The sequence below is a fragment of the Dermacentor silvarum genome, chromosome 3 (assembly GCF_013339745.2).
Source record: "Dermacentor silvarum isolate Dsil-2018 chromosome 3, BIME_Dsil_1.4, whole genome shotgun sequence".
Lineage (NCBI taxonomy): Eukaryota > Metazoa > Arthropoda > Arachnida > Ixodida > Ixodidae > Dermacentor > Dermacentor silvarum.
In genome coordinates, this window is record NC_051156.1 from 11,675,151 (window position 1) to 11,699,543 (window position 24,393).

Here is a 24,393-nt window from a genome sequence, read left to right on the forward strand (position 1 = left end):
TGCTTGCAGCGATTTGTCTTCTAAAACATTTTGTTCTTGCTTGCATTAATTCAAATTGCAGGTACTTAGACCCCCAATTAGCCATTGACTAAAGGTCTAACCACATATAGTGTATTTTCAGTCATGTAAAAAAAAATTGAAAGCAGAAACCATAACATGAACTTTGTTAGTTTAATTGACACTCGTAAGTCATGAAAAACAAGCCTGCGCCTGCTCTATTAGTTTCATACAAAACATGCAGGAAAGGTAATTCATGCACACTAACAGAAAATCAAATATTGCGAGCAGCTTCAGGATACATTGGGACGTAGGTTCATATTCTAAACACATTAAGACAGCCTTGCCAGGCACGTGTGCATGTGGCTCAGCACTCGTAGGTGGCTGGCAGGTGTGAAACAACAGCACCATTTATAACCGAGTGCAGCGTGGAGGTTAAGTTTTATACTTCTAGTTATCCATCACAAAAGAATGTAGCGACAAAGACAATTTGCCACCATTCATAGTAAAATGAATGCAAGCTGATGCAAGATTCGTCTTGGCGTATGGACAGCTTGGTTGCCAAGCAACACGTGCAGGTGGCTCAGAGTTCAAAAGCAGCCGAAAGGCGCGACACAAAGGGGTGTTTATAGCTCAGGACAATTTGTGCAGCCACAGGGCTTCATGCCTGCAGGGACAGCCATGTCGTTTAAAATCAGCGTGAAATGCCCAGAGCGTCCAGGATGGCACTGTTGCCGACAAAGCCCTCGGGCACCTCCTGCTGGTAGTTGAGGAGCACCTTGTTGCCGCCTGCATCATGAACAGCAGTGCCCGTTTTAACAATAGTTTATTTAGCACATCTTGTACATAATGAATTGTCTCACAAGCCTCACAGGCAAGGTATTGAACCAGAAATAAACTGAAAAAAAAAATAATTTTGCTTTAACCAGAACTGAACCGGAATGTTACATTTTTTTTCACTCTGGAGTGAAACCAAAAGGAAGAAATAACGGTTTTTGGTTCAGGTTGGCTACCTTTTCTGTAGCTTTTCATTCAGCCTGCACTTGTGGATCAACTATGCTGCATCATTTTCACTAATACACACCATCTTCCCGTGATTTTAATAGTAGCAGCACCATTAATGTGGTTTTCAGTCTACTGCATCAGGGGGCAGACAAGTAGTGTTCGGTAAAATGACATTATTTGCATCGTATTCAACGCACAGACTCACCAGACTGTCATGCATGGAAGGTACCTGGGACAGTGGAGCACATACAGTTTAATGTCTCTACAACAAAATGACCTGAATAACGGAGTGTGAAGAAGAAGACACGTCTCCGTCCAGCAGCATCGCCAACACTCGACTCACTCTGTGCCTGCTGCTAGTCGCTGGTGTCTTTTTCAGGACGGTGCCTCACGCTGCCTTGCCATTCCTACTATAGTAGCGACCTTGCAGGAATGCACCGTCAATAAACCTTATATCAATTGGTGGAGGTTGTTGGTGTTCCCCTGTCGCTTGCACCCTAGAGCTTCGCACCTGAATGCTTCCGCCCATCATGACCGACAACACAGACCCGCCCGCACCTTTCCCCAGTCCGTCATCTGCCCCGGGGTTCCTCACCCACGTGACCCAAAAGTGTTCAGTGGTACAGATGACACCGACGTGGAGGACTTGTTCACTTCTTACGAACGGGTGAGCGCACATAAGTGGGACGCCGCTGCGAAGTTGACCAATGTCGTATTTTACCTTGCTGGCGTTGCCCAACATTGGTTCCATAATCACGAAACCGACATCCCAATGTGGTCAACTTTCAAGACGTCGTTTACTGTCACGAATAATTGTGTCCCGGTTCTATTGCAAGCTGTAAGGTGACCTGTAGGACGAAGTGACCTGTATACCGAATGATTTCAGAGGCCCCAAGCACTTTGTTATAAAGGCATTTGACTGTATGTTGTTGCTTGTCCCCAGTGTGACTGTGAACAGCAAGCATTGATCTCTTCGTTAGCACCAATTAACAACAGGCTGTTGTTGAAGCGAGCCATCAAGGCTCTCTTGGAATACAGTAAAACCTCGTTAATTCGGAAAATCTGATAATTCGGACTCATTACCTGTTCCCAACAGGCGTATGCATTATTTAATGCAATCAAACTCGGATCAATTCAGACGTATTTGGCTTCGCATCGGTTAATTCGAACAACTCTCGGAGCTCTGCGAGCGCGGAGCGACGCAAGCAAGAACGGTGCCAGTGGCACCGAAGCGAAACAAAGCAGCTGAGTCCACATCACCATAGTCATCAGCGAAAATCGTAGATGATTAAACACGCAATGCCAGAACGAGTGGTGCCTATTTGTGCCTTTAAAGCCTTTACTCTTGCCTTCAAAACTGCATAGTCGCCATTCGTGATCACCTTGATAACGACTGCCGTTTCATCTGTAATTGTTGCAGCAAACGGTAGTTTCGTGTTGACTCTGTGCATGCGTTGGCCATGTGCCTTGAGAACTGCAAGGTCTCCGTCCATGAACAATAGCAACTGCGCTTTCGTCCGCAGCGGTTGTGGCAAACAGTAGTTTCGTTTTGACTCGGTGCAAAACTGTCCAGAATGATGCACACCGACTACATCACGATAGACAGACAATCTGTTGGCGACCAGCTCACTGGCGAAAAAATAATCGGGATGTGCGTGCGGTAGTAAAAAGCGTGTCTCAGATGAAGGCGCGTGCCGCAGCCGCGTTGCAAAGGAACTCGCGAGGCCTTCACCTCTGTGAGAGCCAACCAGTCATGAGATGACAAGGATTACAGCTACCACACTGTTCTGTGCAAAATAAAAACGGGATTTGCTTGTTCATTCATAAATAAAAGCGTGTTGACGTAGTATTCATTTGTTTGCTTTCTTGTAACCCTCGATAATTCGACATTTGGTTAATTCGTACATTTTTTTTGGTCCCGTGAAGTGTGAATTAACGAGGTTTCACTGTGTTTAGTTCACACAGGCCTACATTTAAGGCCGTGGACAGGCCGTTCGAACTTAAACATGTGCATAATCACATCCTACTACCTGTCATCATTACTCCTCAGTCGCCTATTTTTGTCTCATCTTCCCGTTCCCCCTGACCGGAGTAACAGGCTAGATGACTGAATTCCTTCAATATATTCTCCTCTCTTCTTTAATAAAGCTTCGTTTCACATAGATTCCATCATTGGTCTTGGATCTGCGTAATTAGTTTGTGACTACGTCCGGCCTAAAGAACAAACAAGAGCCACAATTTATCAGTGCGGCTTAGTAGCAGCATCGAGTTTTTGTACAAGATAAATTTGTGCTGCTTTCCTGTAATTATTTTTCGGTTATCCAAATGAATTCAAACCGATTCTAACCGGTATTAACCTTATTTTTTTCGTTCCAGGGTTGAACCGGAACTGAACCATTTTTAGTTAAGCGAAATGAAAACCGGAACAAAAAAAGTTTCGGTTCGACACTCTGCTCACAAGGATTGTATGGCAGAACCTCACAGGCAGCAGAAGCGTAATTTCGTCTAAAAAATTTGGCGGAACCATTTCAGGGACCCTTCAACACCTGCAATGAACTGGATACTTTTTTGGGCCACTTTTCGCAATTTCCCGGCTACTTTTCACTTTTAGACCTGGCAACTCTGCTCGCGAGTGATCGGCCGGTCTCAAGATCACACGTGCGGGTTAGATTGACAGCTGTTGAAGCGGTGTGAAGATCGTTGTCATGTGTTCAACACGATTTGCGTGCCTATTGACAGCTTATCGGCCCGATCTTTTACATGTCTTTTTGAATTCGCACTTCACGAAATATGCGCTGCTGTTGTTGCTGTTCCCTCTGTAAGCGTCACGTTGTCATTTCAATTGGCCCGAACATGCATCGACAGAGGCGGCCACGGCGGATGCGACGCCATTCTGCGAGTTGCAACGTTCAGGCACTGTGTGTGCAATCCCACATTGGGCCGACATTGGGGAGCGCTACCAGTGACAAAAGTCCCCTATCGTGTCAGCCGCAGCGTGCTCGGCGGTCCTATTGCACCAAAAACAAAGTGAAACGCTCGCTTGGGCGGCAATGAGCACAAGGGGCTCCACTGTGCATGCGATCTATGTCTATGGCACTGCATGCGTCTCTGCAACAAATATTTGAAAAATCAATTAAATATTCGATTCACGAATCGAATTATTCGAACGTTCACTATTCGATTCAGTAAAATTCGCACACCCCTAGTTCTGCCGTTTGTTTTTTTTTCCATGCAGCTGCAAATGTGTGTATGAGATATACACATTTTGTGACGTTACACAATAAACAGTTGACAGTATTGTCCCCTGCCCGTTTCTTTTCTTTCATCAGTGGTGTGTGCGTGTTATAGGTCAAGTATGCAAGAACTAGGCCTTGAGCAAGTCCTATGATTAAGTAAACGTTTAATACTCACAGCAATATATACATAAAATCTCAGCTGTCTGAAAGCATCATCTTTAATTATTCACAAAGAGGATCCATGAGCCCAAATTCAAGAACAATGACTGAGGTGGAAACGAGTAAGTAGGACAATGTTCACTTCCAACTGCTTCATTTCAATACCTTCTTCTCTGCTTCTAAATGTGTTAGCCACAAATGGACAGTGCGAAGAATAGGCAATTCAAATATTGTCTCATTGCCGAGCAGACATATTACTGTCATCTATCTCGAAGTTCTGTCCTTTCTTATTGACGTGAAAAGCTTCCATGTTTTTAAACTGCCTTATCCGAACGCTAGTTTTCCGTAGTTCACACGTCTAAAAGATGACTCACACCAATGGAGGTCACCGGTGGCACAGGTAGTCCCAAGTTCCATCCATAGTGGGCACTAGTTTCTCACTCTAGTACGAATGAAGGACTCTGATCTTGAGCACCATGTCACATGACTAGCATGTCACATGGGCACTCTGCACTGCTCACCTTGTTCCACAACGAGTGTGCCGCCCATGAGCAGGCCGTCTCCAGTGGTCAGGTCGCCTCCCACTTTCTCAGATTTGGCCTGCATGCAACAACAGCACAGGCCTGAAGAGCTTGCCACTTCCATAACTGGCCAAACACTGTCACAGTTATTGCCGTGCACAGTGCCTTCACGTAATCACAAAGGACACGCTAATGAGAGAAACCACTGACAAAGACAGGTGCTAGCCACCATAACTATGTTTACCAAAGGCAAGAGGCCCTTCTTTGTAAATGTCCTTTAGATATTCCACCTATCTCATCATTTACTGTGACAAATACCAGTCATAATAACAATGAATGAGGATGAAAAGAATAAAGAACAAGATTAACTGCTACAAAATATGGCCCCAGGTTCGCTTCTCCGCAAGAATGAGCAACGTATTGCAACATATTGACGTAAAGCAACGTATTGACGTGAGCAACGTATTGACACATATACATGTTTATCTTTCACCGGTGGCCGCTTTCCACCGGCTAACAAATGTTAAACGTTATCGCTCGGCGCAGGACGCGCCTGTATCGGAAGTTTCTAGAACGTTATCGATGCTTCTTTCCGTTGCCTGTTTTCACCGACGCTTATGTTATCTGATTGTATGACCAACGCGAATTGTCTAGAACTTTCTGGAAGACACGCGGGCATCAGGGATTAATCTGGAACCTTCGATGACTTAGGTATAAAAGCCGACTCGCTTCGCCGCTGATCAGATTTCGACGACCACCGACTGTGTTCGCCGCTTTCGTTGTGCTTCGAGTGTAGCTTGCTCTTGTGGGCACAGGTTCGCCCAATAAAGAATCAGTCTCGTCATACACAGTTTTACGACTGTTTACTTCAGCATCACTACTACGTGACAGTATTCTGTGGTCTTCAAATAAATAGATGGTCATGAAGTTCTGGCAGCACAAGTTCCCAGCCCAGAGGAGGCAAGGCTGCACTGGATTGGACAGACAGAAATGTATGAATACACTGGAAGCTACAGTTAAAACCCTGTTATAACGAAGCTAAAGGGGGAGCCAAAATAACATTTTTATATCCATTAGTATGTTATTTATTATCATATCACACAAGAAATATTGTACATATTGTACACAAAAATATGCGTACATATCGCACCAAAAATATGTTAAAAAGCTCCTCACCAGGCCCCACTGTAAGTTTTCGTTATACAACTGGAAGTTGTAAAACGGCGTCTAAGAAGCATGTTACGGAAATAATTGTTCAAATTGGTTCATTATTGGAGGAAGTGGAATAAATTAACTGCCCTCTTACCATACTGCCAGGAGGCGAGCATAACTGCCAACGGAGACCTTTGCCTCGACTATAGTGCCCGCAAGCAACGTTCCTTCCCTGCCATCTCCCATACTGGAGCGGAGGAGCCTCGTCATGTTCATGCGTCGAGCCCCTTTCTTGCTGCATTTACCGAGGAAGCATTGCACCTTCCTCATTGGATGATTAATCGAAGTCACGTGCCACAGTCGGTGACGTAGCTAGCAGCGTGTTTTACGCAGAGGCATTTAGGCGTGTGACCTTCGCTTTCTGGCTCCTCGAGACGGAGCCTCCTCGAGAGGGGGGCAAGCAAGATTTGCAAGGCACAGTGCAGCAATAATTTGCAGATATAATCGTCTGTGTGTGACATATACACTACGCTCGTCTGCTTAAAATGTCCAAACCTGGTGAGGGGCCCTATAACTCTTTATTAACGAGCGTTGCCTATAGGCAACATACCAGAAAAAAATTTTTTGCTTGCCAAGTTTCAGTGTTGAGTGTGAAGCTTCTTGCCTAATTTCTTCGGCTAAAACTGAATGATGGGCAGCAAGCATCATATGTTGGATTAGAGCAGGAGAGAGGATGGGAAAAACGTTTGGCATGTGACTCTTTCTAAAGCATGGTCAGAGGAGACCGACCAATGCAGTGGTGTCACAGAGAAAGGCATTTTCAGTTAAAATAGACTATTTCAGAAATACTTTGCAGCAGAAGGTACTTCAATGCATTCAGCAGAAGCAGAGTTACTGGCAATCAAAGATCACCTTTGATCCCCTTCATGGTGCTCCCGCTCCTCCTTCAATGCCTACGATGCTCCGCCTACTGAATGTCACCGTGACATGCAGCCCAAATTTTATTTTAGATGTAGTGTGGCAAGTGCTATATTGGAGTCTGTGTATGAACTGATGGCTAGAGGGAATACAGGGCAGCTGTCAGTGCCTTGGCGCCCGGTGGCCATCTGGCTGACCATTGCCATAGGTGCTCGTGCACTGCGCGGTTTGAAAGCACTCGTCTGCTCAGACGGCTTCAGGGGCAGGTCGATCGAGAAATATTCAAAACGTCTTGTTACGAAAATGCGTGTGCACCCCATTCCTGACTCTCACCAAGAAAGAGTCTTCCTACCTGAAAAATAACCTGCCGATCGATTTGTTCCGATAGCTCCCATGTTAGGAAACAGGAAACAAGAAAATTAATGTTGCTTCTGTGCATTGAGATTCTGCGCATCCCATGAATTTTGTTTCTTTGCAGCAAAATTTCAGTTGAATTCTAGTGTTGTGTTCTGTGTGCTTCTTGCTATCGTATGATGTCTTTTTTTTTTTTCGCTAGTTAATGATGTTTCAAGTCTGGAATAAGCCCCAACTAGTCCAACTGTCTTCTATAATTTGTGTAGACGCCACTACTTCCGATTTTTGCTCCTACGACGCGCCAAACCTGGAGCATATCCCTCAACTTATGGTTGAGTTCACGGTGTCTCATCCCTTTGCCATGCTACAGTGTACTAAGTAGTTAAGCACAGCTGCGTTTTTTTGGCACCGAGTGGCAAGCACCACATTTCTTTTCCTACTTATCTCTACAGCAATCACACAATTTCTGAAGGTTGAATGAAACGTCTTTACGTTCACTTGTTGCGAGTAGGTCGGGTAAATGAGGAATGCCGCACTGGAGACTCCCATTGAAGGGATTCCTAACGTAATGAGCTTCAACCATGATGGCAACACACCTCAAAGGTGTGCAACTCCGGAAGCAGACGATTTGTTCCAGTCGGATGCTGGTGGTCAAGCCAGCTCGCCACGAACCTGGAGCCACGTCACCCACTGAGACCAGTTAGAGTGTGGTTCGCGTGGTTTGAGGCAAGTTGAGTGTTCAAAACTACTTGAAGTTAGCGAGGCCTGACTGCTACGACAATGATAAGAAATGTGACTAAAGGTTAATTCTTGCACAAGCGGCTGTGGCCGAGCGTGAGCAAATGATAGCTGGCTTCTTCCAGAAGTGGGCAATTCTTATCAAAATTCAAAATGCAGATTTTTGCTTACTTCAGCCCGTTTAGTAAACTGCGTCAATAAATATACACAGTAACAGTAGGAAGAAGTACACTTATCCAATATCAGCCAAAAGCAGCCGCCTATGGGAATCTGCTAAATGACGAAATATGGCAGCTGCCGGCAGACTTGAAAAGGGTGAGGAGATGGCTTTGTTTGAATGGAGTGTGTTTGAGAAAAAGTTGACTTCACGCTTTGCTTGTGAGCTCCACGAGCTGTGTACGACTGTAAAATTTGGCTGAGATGTTTACAGCAGCGTATGCTATCCGCAGACAGCCTTTCTTCACTAAGCCTAAACGGTGGTTCAGAAGGAACACTAAAAGAAAATATTAATTCAAGCTAACATCATATAGTTCCTGGGTGTCGAATGGATCACTTGTAAGAGAACAAAGCTTTCATAACCAAGAAAAAAAGTATAAGTTTAGGACAGGATCTGTGCTGTCACTGCAGTGAAAATGTAGCACCAGCTCCTAGAATGTAATGTTTATGATAGTAAATGGTAGTCATATGGAGGCAACAAAAAATGTTCATTCGTTGCACTCCAATATTTTAAGAAATGCAGTTTGGCCAATATTAATGGATTTTCATACGAAAGAAATCAATGGTAATACCCCATCAGACAGGGCTTTTTTTTTTTTTTTTTGAGTGTGTGGTCAGTATATTTTGTGAGCTTCTGACTCAAAACAGGCATTAGCTCTTCAGAGAGCATGACCTCCGAGATCACTGCAGCAGTAATTCACTGCGAGCAGTCTGAACTATGCAACTGTGCAGCCCCTTTGTCAATTTTCTTTGTAACTCAATGGTCTTTTAACTTAAAACAAATGTTGTGAAATTTCCAGGAAAGAGGTCTAACATTTTAAATTGATTTGGTGCTTGCCTTAAAGACACTAAATGCCAATAAGCCAATTTTGACTGGTAAAGTATTGTTTCAAGAATGTTATACACTTTTATTAATTTGGCAGGATAAGGCTGACCTTTACTGATGAAAACAAAGCTAAAGTTTCCTTTATTTCAGAACATCAGTGCCCGTATGTCACTGGGATGGTACAGAATGTTCTCAAACCTTGCTAAGTTGGGTCACTAGTTTCTTTAGAATACAGCAGTCTCTTTTTTTCTTTACCAATAAACAAATAATCAGACCCGAAGAGGCACTGTCGATATCTACGATGTCGTGCAAGGTTGGTGCAAGAGCTTCAGGGCAGTGTCACCACCCGCCTTCCATTTACACGTCTTTCCTGGTCTGCCGAGCCTCCTCTCACAATAGGAGTGCCTACTTTGCTACTGAAAGAGTGTCATTTACTAATAAAGCCCAAGTTATGTTTTGTGTGTGTGTGTATGTCAGTTTAAATGTCTCTTTAAACACACAAAAGAGACCTATTTTCCATCTCCATTATCAGAGGAACTGAACCCTTCGTCATAAAGGGGTATAAAATGATGGCTTATATGCCAGAGTTTAGTGTTTCAGTTTTTTTTTTTTCCTGATTGTCTTTTCCAAAACATGAATTGCACACTTATACAGATTAGCAACAGGACATACATGACCTCCAAGATCACTGCAGCAGTAATTCACTGCGATCAGTCTGAACTATGCAACTGTGCAGCCCCTTTGTCAATTTTCTTTGTAACTCAATGGTCTTTTAACTTAAAACAAATGTTGTGAAATTTCCAGGAAAGACTAACATTTTAAATTGATTTGGTGCTTGCCTTAAAGACACTAAATGCCAATAAGCCAATTTTGACTGGTAAAGTAATGTTTCAAAAATGTTATACACTTTTATTCATTTGGCAGGATAAGGCTGACCTTTACTAATGAAAACAAAGCTAAAGGTATGTGTGGTCAGCATATAATGCGTGAAAAAGACTTGAAAACAAAAAGACTACAACGTATGTCAAACACAGGGCATTCAACACACCTCAGCAGCTTTGGCTCTTGATGAAGATGTCAGGATTGCAGGAATGATGGAGAACCAACTGAACCTGCATGCAAAATAGTAAACACAATGGCATTGCAGGTGGAAGCTTGAACACACAACAGCCGCACCTTTGGCTGAGAATGATGTATCAGTGAAAAAGTTTGAGAATCGTCTGGAAGCAACAGCACAAAGAGGAATAGTTACAGAAAAAAGAAAATAAGCAATAACCAATGGGGTTTCACAAAATGCATAAAGCATGAAATGAATCGGATAACAAAGGGTACAGTATTTTGTCAGTAACATCCATATGAACTGCCAAGAGACAATTTTTACAGCAATGAAAACGTCCTGCGGAGGTTGTGGGGTTGGCTCCCACTAGAAGCAAGTTGTCTTTTTGTCCACTTTCATTTCCATTTTTCTTATAACTTCAATTAAAAAGACCCATTCATTTTCCTTATGCGTTCCCTGTCTTCATTGCATGTTTGCCTCATGTGACTGTTACTAATGAAATGCGCAACTTACATGAACCGTAAAAGATGCAGCAAATCAAACTAGAAATACACGTCCAAATAACCTACTTTTACCTTGTGAAGACACAGTGAAAGTGAAGATACAGCAACTCCAAGTAGCTCCTACTTTTTACAGCGCTCTTACAATGGCAGATAGGTTCCTTTTTTTTTGCTCAAAAGGATGTACTATGATGGCTAGAAACCTACTAGCCCAACTGCATACACAGCGACACAAAATGGAGCAGTAGGCATTAAATGTAACTGAACAAGGATTGCACAGATTTATCGCAAGGTCATCATAAGGTTATCACAAGCCTATATGACAGCACGGTATTGCTGTTGTGACTGTACCCTCCTGCAATACGACACCTTATAAGGTCAACCTTATGGACAAAGCAAGTGCACAGAGATTTCAATTCAAATTATCATTAATTAACATGCTGTATTTGTCAGGTACTAGCTTTACCAGGTCTTTATTATCCTCCCGATTTTGCAAAGGTAGGTCTACAAAACAGACATGTGCATCTTGAATGGCTGCTGCAGTTTGAAACTAAGGATTCGAAAGGCCTTTGCTGCAATAGTGTAGGAGGACTAGATGACACCCAATATGCCACTCTTAATTCCTGCAAGCACTCTCACTCCTTTTGCATGTAGCAGATAATCACCTGGAATAGCACAAACAAAGCTTACCTCTTGTACTGAAGGGCCTTGTATGCATTCCTCTCTTCATCAACATAGAGTTCTAAAAGAAAGCAATGAGGAACACGTAAAAGCATATGCTGACCACACAAGCGGCAACATGTGTGCACTCCATGCTGTACACATGGCATAGTATATACGTACTGCTTATAGACTACTACTGCAATGTCAAAAAAGTTTTCCGTTTCTTAAAAAAGCCATGTCTAAGCTCTCACATTTTTTGTCAGCAGTGATAAAGGCACTATGGTGTGCTTGTGCACTTCTAAACATAAAATTTATGCTTAGAACATGCATTGCACCTATCAAAATCATAGTTGAAGGTATCGCATGTCGTATAAATAACCTTAGGCTATCTACATCATGTGGCGTCAACGGCATCAATTCTAAAATTCTCAAAACATAATTTCCGTGTCTAGCCCAATTCCGTTCCACATTTTAAGATAATCATTAAAGATCGGCATGTTGCCCGCAGACTCAAAAATAGCAAAGGTGAAACTGATATTGAAACGAGGTAAAAAATACTCGCTAGATAGCCGTTTTGAAGAACTGCTTAAACCATAGATTCTTTAATTACTAGTTATTGTGTACAACATTTATACATCATTATTTGCACATGTTTAAAATATTGCCACGAGGTCTCGAGCTGCGGCGAGCGCGAGCCAGTATTCAGGCAAGGAGAGAAGAAGAAGAGGTTTTTCGTTTTTGGGGTCAGCCATCTTCCTGGCTAGTACTCGTCTCTGCCGGTGCAGGACTTCTTGCTCTGAAGGCCTTCTGTTGCACGTGACAAACTGGTGGAGGTGCTGGGTAGTCCCAGCAAATGTCCTACACGCCTCCTGGTAGCCCTGTGCCTACAGTGACAACACCTGTTCACCGGGCCAGCCGAAGAGTCCGAGGATTGCCCCCTGAGCTTGGACCTCTTTCCGAGACTACGTCAGCTACGCACCAAAGCGGTATGAAAGGCACTACTAGTGCTGCTCACTATACGCTACAGAAAGTGCCAAAAGTCTTCCATGGCTCCATCCTTGAGGATGTCGAAGACTGGTTGGCTCAGTTCGAACGCGTCGCTGATTTCAATGGGTGGACCGATGCGAACAAGCTGAAGAATGTATACTTTAGCCTGGAGGATGGCGCTCGCACCTGGTACGAGAACCGCGAACCCTTCTCGTCGTGGAGCGACTTTTGTCGTCATCTGCGGGCAAGTTACGCCAATGCTGATCGCTGTGAACGCGCCGAGCGGGCCATTCAGTCGCGCATCCAAATGCCCAACGAAAGTGTGATGATGTACGTTGAGGACATGACGCGCCTCTTTTGTCGAGCTGACCCAGACATGGCAGAAGATAGGAAGCTCCGGCACTTAATGCGAGGGGTTAAGGAGCAGCTTTTCGCTGGCCTTGTTCGGAGTCCCCCGACGACTGTGGCCGAGTTCTTAACGGAAGCCACGACAATGGAAAAAGTGCTTCAGCAGCGGTCAGCAGTGTACGACCGGCAAATCAGCGTCGCGTCATCGATGGATCAGATCGGAGCTGCCGGAGGTAGCATCAACATCGACTCCCTCTGCGACCTCATCCGATCAGTGGTACGCGACGAGCTGCAAAGAATACACTGCCCGCCTCAACCTGCTGCGGGATCCATATCCAGCCTCATCAGGAACGAGGTGCAGCATGCTCTGCAAGTCCCGCTTGCCAGGGAGGTCACACCACCTGTGCCGACGGAGCTTCGGCGCGCATCATACGCGGAAGCTGCGAGCCGGTATATTCCTGCTTCTCCGCGCTTCGTCCGCCCCACACCTCACGATACACTTCCATCAGTGCAACCGATCCAGCACTTGGAGAACCGCCAACCACTTCAAAGAAAATCGGATGTCTGGCGCACACCGGACAGGCGACCGCTGTGCTATCACTGTGGCGAAGCCGGACATGTGTACCGTGAATGCCCATATCGCCGCCTTGGACTTCAGGGTTTTGCCGTCGACTCTCCAAGGCCAAGATTCGGCGAAAGACCAAGAGCCATTGAGGAATACCTGTCTCAACAGCGCATGCCACTGCCCTTGCGACGGCAGTCACGGTCACCGTCGCCGAGACGATTTTCCCCAAATTCCCGGAGCTCCCCAGTGGCGGCGCAGGGGCGTTCGCCAAGCCCTAGACGGGAAAACTAAAGACAGCGACCTTCGGGGGCGAGGCCGCTGATAATCGACGCGAGCAAGGCCTCCCAGCGACGCGACCAGGTACCGGCAGTGATTCGACAACAACTGAACTCGGAAGCCGACTGTCTTTGGATATACCTGTGGTGTTCGACGGTCACCATGAAGTCAGTGCGTTATTGGACACAGGGGCTGATTACTCGATCGTGAGCCGAAAACTAGCGACACACCTGAAGAAAGTAGTTACGCCTTGGTACGGAACACAAATTCGTACTGCCGGCGGACATGTAGTCACCCCACTTGGTATATGCACACTCCGAGTTGGCATTCGTGGACGTACGTTTCTCTCCAGTTGCCTTGTACTTCGCGAATGTTCCCGAGACATCATCCTGGGAATCGACTTTCTACGGGAATATGGCGCTATTATCGACCTGCGGGAGCGCACCGTGACCTTCTCGACATAGAGAGCAGCAGACAAAACCGACGACAGCCATCTCAGCACGTTTCGCGTTTATGCCGACAACGTCGCGTTACCCCCCCGTTCGATTGTCCTCGTTGATGTCGTGTGTGACAAGTTACGTGATGGTGAGGCAGTCGCTGAAGGCAACATGTCGCTCTTGCTCACACTAGGTCTCTGCGCCGCTCGCAGCCTCATCACGCTTCGTGACGGACGTTCTACGCTGCTTGTGACGAATTTTAGTAATGAGCACCGTCACCTTTTTCGTCGCACTGCCATCGCTCTCGCCTACCCCATAACAGAGACTGCTGAATGTTTTACATCTGCATCACTGGACAATGCTCTCCAATCGACACCGGGGGCTGCGACGGCATCACTAAGCAAAGTAGACATTAATTCGACTCTACCGGAAGAACAACAAATAGCGCTGCATGAATTGCTGCTTCAATTCCAAGAATGTTTCGCCTCGTCCTCTAAGGTGCGTCAGACGCCCATCACGAAACACCGAATCATTACATATACCGACGTGTCGCCCATAAAACAACAGCCTTACCGAGTTTCGGCCAAAGAACGGGACGCGATACATACGCAAGTCGAAGAGATGCTTCAGGACGATGTTATACAGCCTTCCAAAAGTCCCTGGTCATCGCCGGTCGTCCTCGTGAAGAAGAAGGACGGAACACTACGTTTCTGCGTTGACTACAGGCGGCTAAACAGCGTGACTAAAAAAGACGTCTATCCACTGCCCCGCATCGATGATTCACTCGACAGACTGCGACGCGCCAAGTATTTTTCATCTATAGACTTGAAAAGCGGATACTGGCAGATTGAAGTTGATGAACGAGATCGCGAGAAAACGGCCTTTGTTACGCCGGATGGCCTGTATGAATTCAAAGTGCTCCCTTTCGGCTTGTGTTCTGCACCTGCGACATTCCAGAGAATGATGGACACTGTTCTCACTGGTTTGAAGTGGCATACTTGCCTCGTTTATCTTGATGACGTCGTCGTATTTTCGGCGACCCTTGAAGAACACCTGAATCGTCTGAAGACTGTGCTGGACGCCCTCCGCGCCGCTAACCTCACGCTGAAGCCAGAGAAATGCCACTTCGGTTACAAAGAACTTAAGTTTCTCGGCCATGTTGTGAGCGCGGATGGCGTTCGGCCTGACCCTGACAAGACCACCGCCGTAGCCTCCTTTCCTGTTCCCCGTGACAAGAAAGCAGTCCGTCGCTTTCTGGGGCTCTGCGCATACTATCGCCGCTTCATCGCCAATTTTTCTAGGATTGCCGAACCTCTGACTCGCCTCACACGAGAAGATGTACCATTTGTCTGGAATGAAGAGCAGGACGCGGCTTTCACCGAGCTGCGGGAGCGTTTGCAGACACCACCAGTTCTTGCTCACTTTGACGAGGACGCTGATACTGAAGTCCATACCGACGCCAGCAACGTGGGTCTTGGCGCCATCCTGGTCCAACACCAAGAGGGCACAGAGCGCGTGATAGCTTACACCAGCCGTACTCTTTCACGCGCAGAAGCAAACTATTCCACCTCAGAAAAAGAGTGCCTTGCAGTGGTATGGGCGACCATGAAGTTTCGGCCTTACCTCTACGGTCGCCCCTTCAAAGTAGTGACCGACCACCATTCATTGTGCTGGTTGACCAATATACGAGACCCCGCTGGGCGACTCGCACGATGGAGCCTTCGTCTGCAAGAATTCGATCTGACCATCGTATACAGATCAGGCCGCAAGCACGAAGATGCGGATTCGTTGTCGCGTGCACCCACCGATGTTTGTGATCCGGCCGCTGAGGATGACAGTGGATTCCTTGGGGCCCTCACCGCAACGGACTTGATTGCACGACAGCGCGAGGATACCGAAATCCGCGCAATCATCGAGAACCTCGAAGGACGCAACTCTCCCATACCTCGACGCCTTTCTCGCAGTCTCTCTTCCTTCTGCCTTCGAAGAGGTGTCCTGTATAAGAAAAACTCGAACAGCAACGGCAAACCCTACCTTCTCGTCATACCTGCTGACATGCGCGACGACATTCTTCTTGCCTGCCATGACGAGCCCACATCTGGTCACTTAGGCTCCTCCCGAACTCTCGCCAGAGTTCAACAGGCGTACTACTGGCCCAAACTGTCTACATCTGTAAAGCGCTACGTCAAGAGTTGTCGGGAATGTCAACGCCGCAAATCCCCGCCACTGAAGCCCGCGGGGCTGCTGCAACCGATCGCACCACCCAGGGTACCATTCGATCAAATAGGCATGGATTTACTCGGGCCTTTTCCACTATCATCAGCCGGCAACAAGTGGATCGTAGTCGCCACAGATTACTTAACCAGATACGCCGAGACAAGGGCTCTACCACGCGCTACGGCTGCCGATGTTGCCCAGTTCTTTATAGACCAGATCGTTCTTCGACATGGAGCCCCGTCTTACGTGATCACTGACAGAGGCACAGCTTTCACGGCCCAGCTTATTGACGACGTATTCAAGCTAAGCTACACGAGCCATCGCAAGACCACTGCATATCATCCGCAGACCAACGGGTTGACGGAACGATTGAACAAAACCATCGCCGACATGTTATCCATGTACGCCGATGTACAACACAAGACGTGGGATCAGGTTCTACCGTACGTAACATTTGCGTACAACTCTGCCATCCAGGAGACGACGCGATTCACGCCGTTTCGTCTTGTCTATGGACGTGAGGTTCAGACCATGCTGGATGCGATGCTTCCACACAATTATGACGCGCTGCTCACCCCTGACGCTGAGCAATTTACGCAGTACGCCGAAGAAGCTCGCCAATTGGCACGCCTACACATCACGCAACAGCAGAGTGTAGATGCACGTCGCTACAATCTTCACCATCGCCAAGTGGAATACCACCCGGGCGATCAAGTTTGGGTGTGGACGCCGGTGCGCCGCCAGGGGTTGTCAGAGAAACTGCTCAGTCGCTACTTTGGACCCTACAAAGTGCTGCGTCGCGTTAGTGACGTGAACTACGAGGTTCTCCCGGATAGTGCCATGTCACCCCAGCGTCGAAGGCAGCACTCGGAGATTGTGCACGTTGTACGACTCAAACCTTATTTCGCGCGATAGTGCGACAGCGTCTCAACTTTATGATGTACTTTATTTTTCTCTCCCTCACCCCCCACTTGTGCTTACTTTATGTTCCTTCCCTTTTTTTTCTTTCCCTCTACCTACGTCGACCAGCGCTAGCATCGGGACGATGCCCGTTTTTTTCACAGGGGGAAAATGCCACGAGGTCTCGAGCTGCGGCGAGCGCGAGCCAGTATTCAGGCAAGGAGAGAAGAAGAAGAGGTTTTTCGTTTTTGGGGTCAGCCATCTTCCTGGCCAGTACTCGTCTCTGCCGGTGCAGGACTTCTTGCTCTGAAGGCCTTCTGTTGCACGTGACAATATAGAGCAACACTAGGACCAGTGTCATTACAAGCCTACAGGGAAACAGGGTAATATGTTTCAAAGCCTTTAGTCAAAATAGTAGCGACCATATTTATTCAAATATAAGGCGAGGTGTTTTCCCCGAATCCTTAGCCTCAAAGTCACACCCCCCCCCCGCCTTAAATGCGAGGCTGATAGATTCAGTCACTGTTTTAATGTCAGCGGCAGTGACATATTTCCGGTGATACAGATTTCAGACAGCGACTAAAATTGGAGCAACCAATAAACCTTGGCAGATGAGGCAGTACTGTATTTTTTGCGTGTATAACCCGCACCGAGAATTAGAAAAATTAACAGCAAAAGCTGGGTGTGGGTTATATGCGAATTTCGCATAGAGGTGAGCCGTCACGGCTGTGAGGGTTTGACCTTAAGGTGTGGCTGCATGCGTCATCAGGTGAAATTCACATATAATCAGCACAGATTACTCTTGGGCTTCCAGTTCAGTATTTCAGGCAATCCTCACACAGTCTGAAGAATTTGTCAGCTATTCTATATCGCCTTACATTAGTGTTCCAGTTCTTTTTCTCGCGTCCCCCAACTGCAGCCTCGCCTTATAATCATGACCGCCTTATAATCAAATAAATACAGTACGCTTAGACCACGCACTGTAGACCTTAAATCCGACTTCTTCGTTGAGCAATATTTCAGCTTTTGCATAGATTAGCAAGATGCGTTGAGATAAGTTTGTCCGGACATGTCTGGTGACCATTTTTAATTTTGAACTAAAAAATATATATTGTCGCCCGAGTACCAAGAAAACGAAATCAGCCTTTGTTGCACGATAAAAAATATGTCTACATGAAAAAAAATATGGAAGTGGCCGGTCAGTCAGAAGCGCTTTTTGCGAATTATGCCGAATCTTAATTTTGGTTAGCTCCCAAAGAAAAAGTGTTCTGGCTGTGGCTCAAAATATGTAGTGATAGTGTGTGGGTTAATAGCATCGATTATAAGTATTTATTACAGTATATAACATCTATGATCAGGAGAAAAAGAAATCGCAAAAACGAACAGTGCACAATATTGGCCCCAAAGTCCAGATTTTCTTTTTCTCCGTATCTGTGAAGAGCGGGACTTTCAAATTTTGTCAGCCTGTTGCCATGAAAGTCCTTGAAATTTAAGGCAAATATCTTTGCCTAGGCAGCACTAATAAATTCATGAGAAGCGCTCAAGTTTAAGCCTATTGCTAATTAGAAGTACTTTTAAAATCTCTTTAAGGAAAAAGGCCATCCTCGGTTTTCTTTTGTTATTTCCCAAATTAAGTCTATCGACTTGAATTAGTGTAATCTGGAAAAACATGTTGCATCATTTCGTTTGTTTGGGAATTACAAAGTGAGAAATGTGACCAATAAACGGTACTGCCACTGCAACATACAGGGCTCGAGCGCGCTCGTGGTTGCGGCTTTCTTTCTTTTGCAACACGAAAATGCTCCAGGATGGTTTGGAAAGCGAGGATTGACAAAACAGGAAATTTGGGGGTGAGCACTCAGCGCGTTCATGGACAGAAATCACAAAATCTGTGTATGGGGACAACATGGGCAATCACTGTCACATGATTTGGAACAATTGCTCTTGATATCGGGCCTTTAGGAGCATGTCCTCCATGTCGTTCATTAGAAACATAATGGAAAGGATGCGAGGAGAATGTTTTTTAGCTGTACACAGAGTGGCAACTTGATTAATGAGGGAGCGCACAGTGGAACTTGCGGTAAGCCAACACCACAGAGGGGCGGGCATTGTGTTCCTGCCTTTGCCACTCAGCTCGTAGAATACTGCAAACTCTGTTCAAACGCATCATTGTAGATTCAAGGGTGCAGTTACAAGGACACCTTGTAGACCCACGTTCAAGCAACACTTGCATGTCTATGTCTTTCTGTCCTGTGTGCTTTATTGCACTAAGAAGTTAATGAACTTTTTGTGGCTAGCAGGCAAAGTGAAGGAACCACGGCGCGCATACTGCTGCTGGATTCAGTCCCGTGTTTGGTTGCCTATAATAAATTCCCAATGCAATTTATCATGACTGCCTTATTTGTGGAAAAATCACATGCTGGTGTTCACATTTCTATAAAATGTGTCAATCATTTACTCTGCTAGAACACACTGTGACTTAAATCCCTAGGCATAGTACAACTGGTTGCCACACGAGAAAAAGAAGCACATATAAGTTTTTTTTTTTTTTTCCTAAAAGCAAGTGAGGTCACAGCATTTAATGCAATATATATTGTGCCTTCTCTAAAATTTTGATCATTATGATGCGAAACAAGTAAATCTGTTACACAAGATTTTGCTAAAAGCTTTGCTTACATTAACAGTTACACTGTAGACATAAGAACACCAAAAGTGAAAGTGCTGTCAAACCAGTCCAATCTGCATACTTGGCGTTCTAAAACAAGCTGCCATAGCTTTGCCTCCACAGTCACAGAAAGTCGTCCACGAGAGTAACTGGTGCCATTAAAATGATACCTTGATTTATTGATTCACATGGTTTAATGTTCCGAAGCAACACTCGGGTTATGATAGATGCCGTAGTAGGGAGGATTAATTTTAGCGACCTGGGGCTGTGCCAAACCTATAGGCCCAACCGCAAGGAACAAGTTTCCGACACATTTTTGGCGTCTGCACAGGTAGGCGTCAGGTGGAGTTGGCCAGCTTTCATGCTTTGCTAGCCACTTTGCGAATCGGTGTTGTGATCTGGCATGGGCAGACTTCAGTGTCAAGCGAGCATTGCGTTCAGTGTCGTCTTATCCTTGCCAGCCGGCGCCGATGCCAAAAATCTGTCGGAGATTTGTTCCTTGTGGCTGGGGTACATGAGCATTTTTGCATTTCACCGCAACGAGATGCGGTCACAAAGACCGAGAATCAAACCCACGACCTCGTGTTCAGCAGCAGCATGCCATGGCCACCTCAGCTGGTAGCTGATGAGTTGCCTTTCGTACAAAGGAAGCAGATAGTATTAGCCATGCAAGCAGCGAGTGAGTGTACCTCCTTTAAAGAATTCGCCTTGGCGGAAATCATCGAGGCCAATGTTCTCGTGGCCAATGCCAACAAGGCGCACGCCAGCGGCGTCCAGTTGCGGCTTGATGCGGCTGAGGCGGACAGCGTCCAGGCGGCAGAAGGGGCATGCCCAACGGCGGAAGAACATGAGCACGCATGTCTGGTCACGCCACAGTGACTCCACCGTCACGCTCTGCGTCACAAGCACGCAAGTCGAAGAGGAATAAGTTCGGGGACAAAATTGCGTTAATGACCATTCATGCATCAAGGATGCTTTGAGTGCAATCACAAGTGCGCAAGTATATGGCACTAACTTTAGCTAATCAATCACTCACAGAAGAGGACATACAGAGTGATGCAACAATCTATGCAATGAAAATGTGGGCCAACAGCACAAGTCCAAATTGCCAACCAGTAAGTAGTGGTAATTATTTGGCAATTAACCTTCAGAAAGGTGCCCTTTGTTGCTAAACCTTTATGTTGTATTTGAGACAGTAGTGGTGTGTGCATGCTTGCATGTGTACAAGTATTTAAATTAGCATTTGCACTCAGGACCAGTTACATTATACGCAAAGGACAGCCACAGTGATTGCATTTCATGGCCCTTAACTGTTTATGCATGCCTACACAGTCACTGGTACATATGATAAAATAAATGTAGTGTCTCAGGGAACATTTCCTGTCTTTGAAGGGCGCCACTAACTCGTATGTGGCATTTCATTCACACAGACAGCAGAATTAAGGCTTTTCATATAAAGTGCACATACTTAGACGACAGATATGTCATCCTGCATTCCTGCGCAGTGGTGCTGCACAAACACGAATTTGACCAACTTGGTTGAGGGGAGGGCAGCTGAATTCTATGCCATTTTTCTGTTAGGTTTTTGTTTGTGCTCGTTGCATGTCTGCACATTACTACAAGTGAACTTTTGTTGTTGCTTTGTAGTTTCTTTTTTTTTTTTTTCTATGTGTGTAAAGTGTACTGCTTTAAGTAACCCTAACTGGGAACAAGTTATAATGTATTTGATTATGTTTGGTTTTATGACGTGAACATACTAAATTAAATGACCATGCATGGTAGGTTTTCTTCTTAGTATTATTTTTCGCGCAGGATCAATATTCATGCTGCCAGTTAACCAGCCGTAACATACATGACATCCTAGTTGATACGCGTAAATCGCTTGAACATTTTTACCTGAAAATGCCAGAGGTCTATCACTAATTTCACCACAACTTTATACCGGTGTCACACGGCCTATATGTCAGCGGCGATCGAAATTCACGACCGCGATTGGCTTCCGTAGTCTGCGCAAACGATGCGAGCCAATCGCGACCAAGAAATCCGATCCCTATCGGGCTTTATGGAGATTGGAAGTGTGCCTTGTGACACTAGCTGTATTACACAGTGTCAACCAACAGTGCAAGCCCAACATCATACTAGGCACGTCAGCAAGCTAGGTATCGATCGAGTGTCTGAGACCGGCTGTATCAATAACATTTTATAGAACTTGATTAGCATATGTCAGCTCGCACTTAACAAGCTGGTTAACAGCGTAGTCATGACCAAAAAGCTTTCGGGCGCCGAACCATGCTACTGCACACGAATGATAAAGAAAAAATGAAAGACGGTTTCCTCTCGGCCCAGCTATACATAGGCGGCCATCCGCCGGGTCGCTCGCCGAACGGCGCAGCGCCCGGCGGTTCGCGAGCAGCGGCGTACACGCTCGAATACACGCGTCTCTAGCTGCTAATGGATAACATTAGCTTTGAGTAGTTTACGCAATTAGTCACCTTGCCAGAGCTGACTTCTTTGATGGTGAACTTGCCGATCAGCTGCGCAGCGTTCATCTCTTCCTCAGGCACCTTCGACACGTCGGCGAAGAGGATCAGTCCGCGGTAGATGAAAGGGAATGACAACCTGATTGCGAAGGCCATACGTTCTCTCTTTCCCACTCGCTTACGTCGCCCGCTACGCACCAGGAAATAAGCGGTACCGCCGAGAACGTAAACACGAAATCGTCGTCGCGAGGCACGCGGCCCCACTCTTTTCTTATTTCGGTTTCGGTATACCGTGAAGAGGCCTACGAAATACATAAAGAGTAGACGCGCAACAAGCACAGTGCAACCTTACGATATAATAGAATATGCTTTAATTACGGCATGTTTATGCACCATTTAGGAATAACAAAATGGAATAAAACCAGTGAAATCAAGCGCGAAAGTATTGAGGTTTCACCCGAAAGGCGAAGCATCGATTGCGATAGCAAATTAGCTAGCATGGTGTCACGCACGCACAGGCAAACAGAAACACATCTTATTCGATCAGCGACACTCGCTGTAAAAACGCTGGCGTGATGAAGAGCGACAGCAGCGAGCGAATGGACCTTCGCACGTGCCGCACCTCGCTTCAACTAAGCGTCGAGAACACAGCGCACACGAAGCAATGAGCCTCGGCATCACAGATCGCTTTCAAGAAGGGCTCGCGCGACCGCGCTCAGCCACCGTGGAAATAGAACGTCCCCTCCCCCACCCCGGTGCCAATTGCACGCGGTGCAAGACGCGTCGTGGTCCCTCCCCGCCTTTCCCTCTTGCGCAAGTGAAATCAAGCCACACATCTAAAAACTCACCCTCTAACGTTTTCACCCGCACATACGGCGCGCGGCCACGGTGTTATCGCACTTGTACTTGATACTGAACATATCACGGCGACGCCGCCAACAACGGCGGAAATGCGTCTGGAGTTTCTATATAACTGCTATCACAATAATAACTGATTTCCTTCCTCCGTGCCTGCAAGAACTGGCACCATGGGAAGCAAGAAAGCGCGGGATACTAAATTAGGTCTTGCATGCCTAATCGCACATGCCTCAGCGCAAGTTTCGGTCATGAATTTACACATTTGCCCTAGAAAAACTAATAAACGGCAAGAAAAAGAAAAAAAAAATGTGTGCCAATCGATGAAGCTTTAATGATCTCGCATACATTAGCAACAACTGGAATTATTTAAGAGGAGTTATAACAGCTGAACTGAAAAAAACCAAAGGACTAAGGACCCATTCACACTTGCGACTAGGCAAGGTCGCGCGACCAGTCGCAAGTAGTCGTAAATGGTCACTTTTCTCGAAATGCGACTGTTTCGGGCCAGTCGCTCACTGCTCGATTTTGCAGTCGTGCGACCGCAGTCGCAGAACAGCTGAACCAATCAGATGCGAAGGAACAGGACGTGCATATACGCTGATGCTTATTTTACGCGGCGATGACATTTCAAGCAGACGTGAACGGCATATTGCGATACATTTTCGGTTTAGCGAATCGTCGGTCGCATTTGTCAGTGTAAACATAGTTCGTCTTGAGTAGCTTTTTGGTCGCCAGTCACAATCGGATCGCGTGACCAGGTTAGTCGCAAAGCGATCAGTCGCAAGTAGTTGCAAATGGTTGCTTTTCTCTAAATGCAACCGTTTCGGGCCAGTCGCTCACTGCTCGATTTTTCAGTCGCGCGACCGCAGTCACAGAACAGCTGAACCAATCAGATGCGAAGGAACAGGACATCCGTAAATGCTGACGCTTATTTTATGCTGCGATGACATTTCAAGCAAATGTGAAAGGCATATCGTGAGACATTTCGGTTTAGCGAATCGTCGGTCGCATTTATCAGTGTGAACAGCGTTCGTCTTGAGTAGCTTTCTGGTCGCCAGTCGCAATCGGTCGCACGACCTCGCCTAGTCGTAAGTGTGAATGGGCCCTAAGCAAGATAGACCAGGACGTCACTGGCCTCTTCGATTATCTGTCCCCGACAGTCCCGGACTGCCCGAGGCAGTGCTTTCAGCCAATGAACATTGCGTGTGCAGCTTCTCGGACAGTCTGGGACTGTCAGAGACGGATAATCAAAGAGGCCCACTGTTGTAGAGATCAGTGGCTCAATCTGTCTTCCTTAGCCACCCCCCTATTTTTTTTT

The 24,393-nt window shown here is 46.2% G+C and overlaps 1 protein-coding gene across 1 annotated transcript; it reads right to left on the bottom strand.

The window, feature by feature from the left end:
• Positions 1-157: 157 nt before the first annotated feature.
• On the bottom strand, positions 158-22,478 carry LOC119445319 (prostamide/prostaglandin F synthase-like). Its single transcript, XM_037709633.2, has 6 exons — positions 22,230-22,478; positions 20,427-20,631; positions 11,370-11,421; positions 10,171-10,234; positions 4,919-4,997; positions 158-786 (listed from the first exon to the last, which is right to left on the bottom strand). The coding sequence occupies exons 1-6, from the start codon at positions 22,371-22,373 to the stop codon at positions 692-694; spliced, it is 639 nt and encodes a 212-aa protein (XP_037565561.1). The 5' UTR covers positions 22,374-22,478; the 3' UTR covers positions 158-691.
• Positions 22,479-24,393: the final 1,915 nt, after the last annotated feature.

Coding starts and splice junctions, on each gene's coding strand:
- LOC119445319 (XM_037709633.2), bottom strand. CDS start 22,373: ATGGCCTTCGCAATCAGGTTGTCATTCCCTTTCATCTACCGCGGACTG. Junction 11,422..20,426: donor AGGCGAATTCTTTAAAGGAG/GTACACTCACTC, acceptor GCTTTCTTTTAG/AACTCTATGTTGATGAAGAG. Junction 4,998..10,170: donor CAAGAGCCAAAGCTGCTGAG/GTGTGTTGAATG, acceptor TGTTGCATGCAG/GCCAAATCTGAGAAAGTGGG.